The 10142-nt window shown below is 48.8% G+C and overlaps 1 protein-coding gene across 2 annotated transcripts; it reads left to right on the top strand.

The window, feature by feature from the left end:
* The first annotated feature begins 5652 nt into the window (after window positions 1–5652).
* Window positions 5653–9512, top strand: FFAR2 (free fatty acid receptor 2). Of its 2 annotated transcripts, XM_077982204.1 has the most exons (3): window positions 5657–5793; window positions 6238–6353; window positions 7457–9512. In XM_077982204.1, exon 3 carries the CDS (start codon window positions 7458–7460, stop codon window positions 8448–8450), a length of 993 nt encoding a protein of 330 aa, XP_077838330.1. In that variant the 5' UTR covers window positions 5657–5793; window positions 6238–6353; window position 7457; the 3' UTR covers window positions 8451–9512. The 2 variants fall into 2 exon arrangements, with proteins under 2 accessions (XP_028694825.1, XP_077838330.1); XM_028838992.2 differs by lacking the exon at window positions 6238–6353 and having other exon boundaries at window positions 5653–5779.
* Window positions 9513–10142: the final 630 nt, after the last annotated feature.

A 10142-nucleotide genomic window follows, 5' to 3' on the forward strand; every position in this document is an offset into this window, starting at 1 on the left:
TCTAAAAATAAAAATTTTAAAAAATAATAAAAATAAATAGAATTTAAAAAGACTGTGTGCAAATGATGAAAGGCAAGACACAGAGTTCACTAGAGAAGAATAGAGAGTTCAGAAATAGTGCCACACATATACAACCAATGGGTTTTCAGTACAGGTGCCAAGGTAATTCAACAGGGAGAGGAAAATCTGGAATAATTGGATAAGGAGGTAAAAGCTTCTTAGGACATAAAAGCGCAAACCACAGAAGAAAAACTAGATAAATTAGACCTTATCAAAATGTAAAACTTTTTTGCTTTTCAAGAGACAATTAAGAAAATGAAGTCCAGGCACAGTGGCTCATGCCTGTTATCCCAGCACTTTGGGAGGCCGAGGTGGGCAGACTGCTTGAGCTCAGGAGGTCGAGGCCAGCTTGGGCAAAATGGCAAAACCACATCTCAACAAAAAATACAATAATTAGTCAGGCATGGTGGCAGGTGCCTGCAGTCCCAGCTACTTCGAGGGCTGAGGCGGAAGGATCACCTGAGCCTGGGAGGTCAAGGCTGCAATGAGCTGTGATCAAGCCACTGCACTCCAGCCTGGGCAGCAAAGTGAAACTCTGTCTTAAAAAAAAAAAAAAAAAATTAAAAGAAGAAGAGAAAAGTCACAGAATGGCAGAAAATATTTGTAATATATACATCTGACAAATGACTAGTACCCAGAATATACTAAAGAACTCTCAGAACTCAACTATATGAAAAATAATCCAATTTTTTTTTTTTTGAGACAGAGTTTCACTCTGTCACCCAGGCTGGAGTGCACTGGTGCGATCTTGACTCACTGCAACCTCTGCCTCCCGGGTTCAAGCGATTCTCCTGCCTCAGCTTCCCTAGTAGCTGGGCTTACAGGTGCACACCACCATGCCCAGCTAAATTTTGTATTTTTAGTAGAGATGAGGTTTCACTATGTCGGCCAGGCTGGTCTGAAACTCCTGACCTCAAGCAATCAGCCCACTTCAGCCTACCAAAGTGCTAGGATTACAGGTGTGAGCCACCATGCCCAGCCTAAAATTTTTTAAATGAGCAACATATTTAAGCAGGCCCACTTCTTTTTCACAAAAGAAGGTATGCAAATGACTCATAAGTACTTGAAAAAATGCTTAACACCAATAATCATCAAGAAAATACAAATTAAGACCACAACAAAGGCCAAGTACGATGTTTCACACCTGTAATCTGAGCACTTTGGGCAGCCGAGGCAGGCAGATCACCTGAGGTCAGGAGTTCAAGACCAGCCTGGCCAACATGGCAAAACCCCATCTCTATTAAAAATACAAAAATTAGCCAGGCGTGTTGGCACGTGTCTGTAATTCCAGCTACTCAGAAGGCTGAGGCATGAAAATGGCTTGAACCCGGGAGGTGAAGGTTGCAGTGAGTGGAGATGGCACCACTGCACTCCAGTCTGGGTGACAGATCAAGACTCTGTCTCCAAAAAAAAAAAAAAAAAAAAAAAGGACCACAACAAGATACCATGGCATACTTATTAAAATGCCTACAATTAAAAACTAGCAAATGTCAAGTGTTGGAAAGGATGTGGAGCAACTGAAATGCTCATAGGCTCCTGGTGGGAATGCAACATGGCACAGCTACTTTGGAAAACTGGTAGTTTCTTAAAAAGTTAATAAAAGGTTTACCATATCACCTGGCCAATACACTGCCAGGTATTTGCCCAACAGCACTGAAAACATTTCCACACACAGACCTAAATAAGAATGTTCTTAACAGCTGTATTCATACTAGCCAAAAACTTTAAAAAAAAAAAACAAAACCCAAACCAACCAAATATCCATCAACAGATTAATGGATGAATAAAATGTGAAATATCCTTAAAACAGAATACTACTCAGCAATAGAAAAGATGCTATAAGAACCTGTAAGAGGGGAATCACAATCTAGGAGGTCAGGGCCTTTTTTGTTTGTTTGTTTGTTTGTTTGTTTGTTTGTTTGTTTGAGACAGTGTCTTGCTCTATCTCCCAGGCTGGAATGCAGTGGCGCAATCTCGGCTCACTGCAACCTCCGCCTCCTGGGTTCAAGTGATTCTCCGGCCTCAACCTCCTAACTAGCTGGGATTACAGGCGTGCACCACTATGCCTGGCTAATTTTCGTATTTTTAGTAGAGATGGAATTTCGTCATGTTGGCCAAACTGGTCTCGGACTCCTGACCTCAGGTAATCCACCTGCCTCAGCCTCCCAAAGTGCTGGGATTACAGGCGTGAGCCACTGTGCCCAGCCAGGCAGGGCTTTCTTAAGGAAGTAAGTGGTTATCTGAAAGAAAGCTACAAATTAACTGGGAACGTTGGAATGGGTAAAAGAAATAAAGACGTACCAGGCAGGGGCTGGTTGAAGCTCCCCGTGGCAGATGGAAAACATGACACATTCACAGAAGTGGAAAATGGCCCTGCCCAGACAGCAAAGAGAGAGAAGAGTGATGTGAGTGGAAGCTGGCAAGGGCCATGCCAGGCAGGCCTTGTTAAGGACGTTGATATTTCTCCTAAAAGCAGTGAGAAGTCTCTGAAAGGACAAGAAGGTGGTATAATTGGATTGACATTTTTAAAACCATTCCACTAACACAGAATGGAGAACTGACTGCCCGGAAAGCTGATGGATGAGAGGAAGTGAGTCAGGGCCCTGCTAAAATCCTGGTAGGGATGATGGCACTGAGATGGGATGATGGAGATGGAGACGGATGGATGGATTCATATTTGGAATCCATAAGCATTTGGGGAGTACATCAGACTGCATTCTAGGGATAAGGAAGATAGTATCGAGATTCACTTTAAGACTGACTCTAGGCCAGGCTCAGTGGCTCACGCCTGTAATCACAGAACTTTGGGAGGCCGAGGTGGGCCAATCACTTGAGGTCAGGAGTTCGAGACCAGCCTGACCAATATGGTGAAATCCTGTCTCTACTAAAAATACAAAAATTAGCCGGGTGTGGTGGTGCATGCCTGTAATCCCAGCTACCTGGGAGGCTGAGGCATGAGAACTGCTTGAACCCGGGAGGCAGAGGTGACAGCGAGCCGAGATCATGCACCACTGTACTCCAGCCTGGGCAACAGAGCGAGATTCTGTCTCAAAAATGCCCTAAGACACGGAAGGGTGGATGAAGGCCAAATTTGTTAGGGAAGATCTAAGGCCAGGTCTGGACACATTTGACTTGGGATGCCTGTGAAACACCCAAATGGCAGTGTCAACTAGGCAGTTGGGCGTGTGCATGTGAAGCTCATAGAAACCTAGGACGGAGATTCAAACCAGGGGTGTCATGAAGGTGGTAACTGGAACTACGGAAACAGACGCAGTCGACTAGCAGGAGAGCACAGGTGAGAACAGGAAAGAACCCGGAACCAAGCTTGAAGGAAGTCACCATTTCAGGGATGAGTAGGGGAATGGTGAGCTAGCAAAGAGGTACGAGAAGTGACCAAAGGAAAGAGAAGGAAGCCAGCAGCATAACGTATCAGAATTCGTGAAAAGAGGATGTTTCCAGAAGGGCGTGGATATTGTGTTGAATGCTAATAAAATAAGAAAAAAATAAGTCCACTGAATTTGGAAACATGGAGGTCACTGCTAACATTAGGAAGAAAAGATCCCATGGAAAATAGGCACAGAACACGGATTAGGGTGGACTGAGGGGCGAGTGAGAAATAAGAATGTGGAGAAAGTGATTACATAGAACTTTAAACAATGGATCCAACTTCCTGTGATGGCAAGCCGCATTATAAAGATGGTGAGAGAAAACTGCACTTGGAAGGAACTGTGAAGGATATTGCTCTTGTGAAAGTTTGCCCCCTTGAACTCCGTCTGAGAGGTTGGGTTTCCTTTTCCTGTGACGTAGGTGGACATCGTGAACTGTGAGACTGAAAGCTTCCTTGGTGATGCTCCCTTCATAACTGCTGTGAACACGGAGAGGGGGTTTCGCTGGGGCATCTTCCACAGGGGGACACAGGATAGTGACGGCGAAAGGCAGGAGGTGGGGGGGAGAAGGACGGGCAGAGACAGAGAGGCAGTCCCACTCCTCAACACTTGTTTTCCAATGAGTTTCCTGGATTCCGCAATTAAATCCAGATCCTCACACATGTTTATAGAAAATCATAAAAGCGAAATGACACAAATAAATTTGGTGGCAATAACAGAGAACGGTCTCTCTTAGTTCTCCTGTTGATCTGAGAAGTGACGTGTGCTGGGGGGAAGGAAATAAAGAACTAGAACACCTTCAGAGGAGAGTAGAGTGGACGAGAAAGAAAAGATAAATATCAAAATATGTGGACCCTTATAGACCACAAAAAGAATAAATGACTGACTGACTGACTGACTGAATGAATGAATGAATGAATGAATGGCAAACGATAGGAAATAGGTATGTCCTAGGGAAAGAATGGGGATTCTGTGAGCAGGAATCAGGCCACAGACGGCAGAACAGAAACTTCTTCCCTAGACTTCTTCCCTAGGTCAAGAGGAAAACACGTTCTGACGATCCTTGCTTCCTCAGGTGTGCTTTTCAAAGAGACCTTCAGGAGCTTCTAACCTGGGGCTACCGAGGTCAGAGAGGGGGAAACTGAGACTTTATCAGGGAAAGGAATGGAGCCTGAGTGCCACTCCCTGACGAAAAGCCACACGGGCACGTGAACTCGGGCCTCCTGAATTCCTGACACTTTCCCAAGAGAGATGGCACGTCCATGCCCTGAGCCTCTGGAGGCTGCACCAAGCGGCTCACTCTCTATGAAGCTGTGTTACAGGCTTGGGACGAGGCAACACTAACGGGCATCTAGTAAGTGCTTACATACACAACCTCACTGAATCCTCGCAGAAGTCCTCGGATGTCAGAATTCACATGCTCACTTGACTATAAGAAACTAGAGTTCAGGAAACTGATCTGCCCCAAGGTTGTAATGAAGGGACCTGGATATGAGCCCATATCTATCTGCATAACTGTAACTCCCACACCATTTCTATCATAACGAGATGCAGGCCAGGACGGGCAAAAGAAATGTGTTGGGGGCAGAGGGCAGGAGACCATAGAGAAAGTAAAAAAAAATTGAAGAAGAAAAGGAAGGAGGGCTGGGTACAGTGGCTCATGCCTGTAATCCCAGCACTTTGGGAGGCCGTGACAGGCGGATCACTTGAGGTCAGGAGTTCAAGACCAACCAACATGGTGAAACCCCGCCTCTACTAAAAATACAGAAATTAGCTGGACGTAGTGGCAGGTGGCTGTAATCCCAGGGAAGCTGAGGCAGGAGAATCGCTTGAACACAGGAGGCGGATGTTGCAGTGAGCTGAGATGGCACCGCTGCACTCCAGCCTAGGCGACAGAGCAAGACTCACCCTCAAAAGGGAAAGCTCATTTCTGAGAATGAGCAGAATGACAGAAGAAACTGCCTGAGAAGAGAAAACAATCTGACTTGAGAAGTAAAAAAAGAAAAATGCCTGGCAATTTTTATTTTAATCAAGAATTAAGGACAGAAAAATCTGCATTTGGAAGTCAAGAGTGAAGATTCTCTCGAGAGAATAAAGATGCTGGGCCTTTCCTTTGGGTTTGAGAGGAAATATTGCTTAAAGACTGACCTTCCTTTCTCTGGTCACGTGGCTGGTGCTGGTATAAATGCTTCCTACCAACCAGGTTCCTCACCATTTTTTCCTGCATGGCATGGACAGAAGCAGGGGCTAAAGCTGTGTTCCTCTCTCCCGGAAACTTGCAGACCTCCCTTCAGAACCAATCCCAAGAAGCCATCTATCCGGAACAACACAAGGCAAGGCAGCTAGTGTAGTACTTGTGCTCTGGGAAGAGAGGCCAGGATCAGATTTGAGGGGAAGGTTCTAGGGGACTGGAGGAAGGATGTCAGAACCAAATGGAAGGCTCATATCCAGGGACAGGAGCTAGTGTGAGGAGCAAGGAAACAGCCAGGAAATCAAGGGTGGAGAGAGGATGGAGGGACAGGACCAGGGCTGGGGGCCAGCAAGGGTGACACCCCAAGTGGAAACTGAGTTACCCTGTGAAGAAGACGAGTTCTATTTATGGTCAGAATGTCAGGCTCAAGGGCCGGTGAAGCCTGTGGGCTTTTCTGAATATTTCTCTAAGGTCTTCTGGGGACAAGCCTTCCTCCTAAGGCTAGTGCTGGTTCATCCTTCCTCCCCTCCACCCTCCTCTAAGCCTCTCAGCTTCCCCTTTTCCATTTTTTTTGTTTTGTTTTGTTTTGTTTTGATGGAGTTTTGCTTTTACTGCCCAGGATGGAGTGCAATGGCACGATCTTGACTCACTGCAACCTCCGCTTCCCAGGTTCAAGCAGGTTCCTGCCTCAGCCTACCAATTAGCTGGGATTACAGGCGCCCGCCACCTTGCCTGGCTAATATTTTGTGTGTGTGTGTGTATTTTTAGTAGAGATGGGGTTCACCACGTTAGCCAGGCTGGTCTCAAACTCCTGACCTCAGGTGATCTGCCCACCTCGGCCTCCCAAAGTGCTGGGATTACAGGTGTGAGCCACTGCGTCCGGCTCCAGCTTCCCCTTTTCTTTTTTTTTTTTTTTTTTTTTTTTTTTTTTTGAGACGGAGTCTCGCTCTGTCACCCAGGCTGGAGTGCAGTGGCCGGATCTCAGCTCACTGCAAGCTCCGCCTCCCGGGTTTACGCCATTCTCCTGCCTCAGCCTCCGGAGTAGCTGGGACTACAGGCGCCCGCCACCTCGCCCGGCTAAGTTTTTGTATTTTTAGTAGAGACGGGGTTTCACTGTGTTAGCCAGGATGGTCTCGATCTCCTGACCTCGTGATCCGCCCGTCTCGGCCTCCCAAAGTGCTGGGATTACAGGCTTGAGCCACCGCGCCCGGCCCAGCTTCCCCTTTTCTAGAGAGTCCCAGTTTGGTGTTGGACAGAGGAGGACAAGGTGGGGGAGAATCTGTGCCCTGCAAAACAGAGGAAGGGAAGTAGGAAGCTGGGCTGGTGGCTGGGCACCTGGGTCCTGTGGAGAGCTGGCACTGGGCATCAGCGCCTGGGGCCCCACAGCCTCGTTATCCTGACACATGTCTTACAGCTCTCTCCCCACACTGATGCCTTTCTCTCCTGCAGGTCTCTGTCTGAGAAAGGGACTTGGGTAAAGTTAGAAACTGATAACAGTAACTTCCTGTATCTGTGAGGATAGGAGGAGAAAGGCTAGGGAAAATGGAGGGGGAATTCCCTTGGGAAGCCACGGGTTGGTCTCCCCCAGAGACACATGATGGCAAACATCATCACTACTGCTTAATATCCCGCCCAAGGCAAAGTCAATAATTGCTCTGGGTAGTTTGAGCAGGTGGTGTGAGCAAGCCGTGGTGGCATCAGAAAGCACTGTCCTGGGAAGGGGACGGTGCCGGGGAGGATGTCTGCATCCTGAACAAGAGCTGGCTGCACAGGCTGTGAGTGAGACCCCCTGACCCCGCCCTTTTTTGTTCTCCTCCAGGATGCCGCCAGACTGGAAGAGCTCCTTGATCCTCATGGCTTACATCATCATCTTCCTCACTGGCCTCCCTGCCAACCTCCTAGCCCTGCGGGCCTTTGTGGGGCGGGTCCGCCAGCCCCAGCCTGCACCCGTGCACATCCTCCTGCTCAGCCTGACGCTGGCGGACCTCCTCCTGCTGCTGCTGCTGCCTTTCAAGATCATCGAGGCCGCATCGAACTTCCGCTGGTACCTGCCCAAGATCGTCTGTGCCCTCACGAGTTTCGGCTTCTACAGCAGCATCTACTGCAGCACGTGGCTGCTGGCGGGCATCAGCATTGAGCGCTACCTGGGCGTGGCTTTCCCCGTGCAGTACAAGCTCTCCCGCCGGCCTCTGTATGGAGTGATTGCAGCTCTGGTGGCCTGGGGTATGTCCTTTGGTCACTGCACCATTGTGATCATTGTTCAGTATTTGAACACGACTGAGCAGGCCAGAAGTGGCAATGAAATTACCTGCTACGAGAACTTCACCGATCACCAGCTGGACGTGGTGCTGCCCGTGCGGCTGGAGCTGTGCCTGGTGCTCTTCTTCATCCCCATGGCGGTCACCATCTTCTGCTACTGGCGTTTTGTGTGGATCATGCTCTCCCAGCCCCATGTGGGGGCCCAGAAACGGCGCCGAGCCGTGGGGCTGGCTGTGGTGACGCTGCTCAATTTCCTGGTGTGCTTCGGACCTTACAACGTGTCCCACCTGGTGGGGTATCACCAGAGAAAAAGCCCCTGGTGGCGGTCAATAGCGGTGGTGTTCAGTTCACTCAATGCCAGTCTGGACCCCTTGCTCTTCTATTTCTCTTCTTCGGTGGTGCGCAGGGCATTTGGGAGAGGGCTGCAGGTGCTAAGGAATCAGGGCTCCTCCATGTTGGGACGCAGAGGCAAAGACACAGCAGAGGGGACAAATGAGGACAGGGGTGTGAGTCAGGGAGAGGGGATGCCAAGTTCGGACTTCACTACGGAGTAGCAGTTTCCCTGGACCTTCGGAGATGTCCAGGGTTACACAGGCGCTGGGAAGCCTGGGAGAGGCGGAGCAGGAAGGCTCCCGTCCGGATTCAGAAATCCTCAGACCCAGCCCAGGACTGGGACTTTGAAAAAATGCCTTTCACCAGCTTGGTATCCCTTCCTGACTGATTTTTCCTACTCAAAGGAGCATAACTCAGAGATGCAGGAAGAAGTAGTTAGTTAGGTATAGAAGCTACTGGCCATGCGCGGTGGCTCATGCCTGTAATCCCAGAACTTTGGGAGGCTGAGGTGGGTGGATCACTTGAGGTCAGGAGATCAAGACCATCCTAGCCAACATGGGAAAACCCTGCCTCTACTAAAAATACAAAAAACTCAGCTGGGCATGGTGGCACGTGCGTATAATCCCAGCTAATCAGGAGGCTGAGGCAGGAGAATTGCTTGAACCTGGGAGTCAAAGGTTGCAGTGAGCTGAGATCGCACCACTGCACTCCAGCCTGGCAACAGAGCGAGACTCCATCTAAAAAAAAAAAAGAAGAAGAAGAAGAAGCACCATCGGACTGGAGAAGCAGCGTAGCTAATACAAGTCCAGTCCTTGTGATGTGGTTGGTAGTTGGGGATGGCCAGGCTGAAGCAGAGAGTCCTAGAGAAATCTTGATACAAGCTTCAAAGCAACACCTAGACACTGCTCTAGCGGTTGATGCTGGAGATAAACCAACAGGAAAGAGATGGAAGAGAAAGACTAAATGAGGTCAAAGAAGACTCAAAAAGGTTCTGAGCCTGGAGATGAGCAGGGAGGCCTCAGGGCTTAGATCTTTAATGATAGGGGTTTCCCTGCATCGGTTTCACCTGTGGCCTTTTCAATGTGCTCTGTTTGTTTTCACGTGTTATCTTGTCTCCCCTGCTAAACTGGGAGCTGCCAGAGGTCTGGGTCTTATCTCCTTCCTCCATAGTACCCCACACAGGCCAGGATGGGGCTTGGTACCCAGCAATCAGAGATTAGCACTCCCTCATACAGGGGAAAGCAACCTGGTCTAGCAAATTGAAAATAAAGATGATAAAACTCTGAAGTGAATGTCCACAATTTTTGTAACACTGCTGCAAGCACAGGGAGAGCAAAAATGGGAGAACCAGATTCAGCAGCAAAGGGGAAAAGTGATGCATCTGAAACCACAGAAACAGCTTAAGATAAAGAGGTGGTGTGGGCAAGGGAAGTGAGGGCACTGACAGAATCCTGTTTCGAGGGATGAATAGAGAGTCCGGCCTTAGAAAGGATGCGGGGTGATTCCGACTCACAGTCATGTGTCTGCCACAGGGACTTAAAACATGTTACCCTCCTGCTCAGAAACCTGCAGAGCTTTCCATCAAAATGTTTCCTTGGCCAGGTGCAGGGGCTCATGTCTGTAATCCCAGCACTTTGGGAGGCTGAGGTGGGAGGATCGTTTGAGCCTGGGAGTTGGAGACCCACCTGGGCAACACAGTGAGACCGTGTCTCTCAATTTTAAAAATTTAATTTAAAAAGATGCTTCTGGCCGGGAACGGTGGCTCACGCCTGTAATCCCAACACTTTGGGAGGCCGAGGCGGGCGAATCACCTGAGGTCAGGAGTTCCAGACCAGCCTGGCTAACATGGTGAAACCCTGTCTCTACTAAAAAGGCAAAAAAAAATTAGCCGGGCATGGTGGCATGTGCCTGTG

This window comes from Macaca mulatta, chromosome 19 (assembly GCF_049350105.2).
Source record: "Macaca mulatta isolate MMU2019108-1 chromosome 19, T2T-MMU8v2.0, whole genome shotgun sequence".
NCBI classification, from domain to species: Eukaryota; Metazoa; Chordata; class Mammalia; order Primates; family Cercopithecidae; genus Macaca; species Macaca mulatta.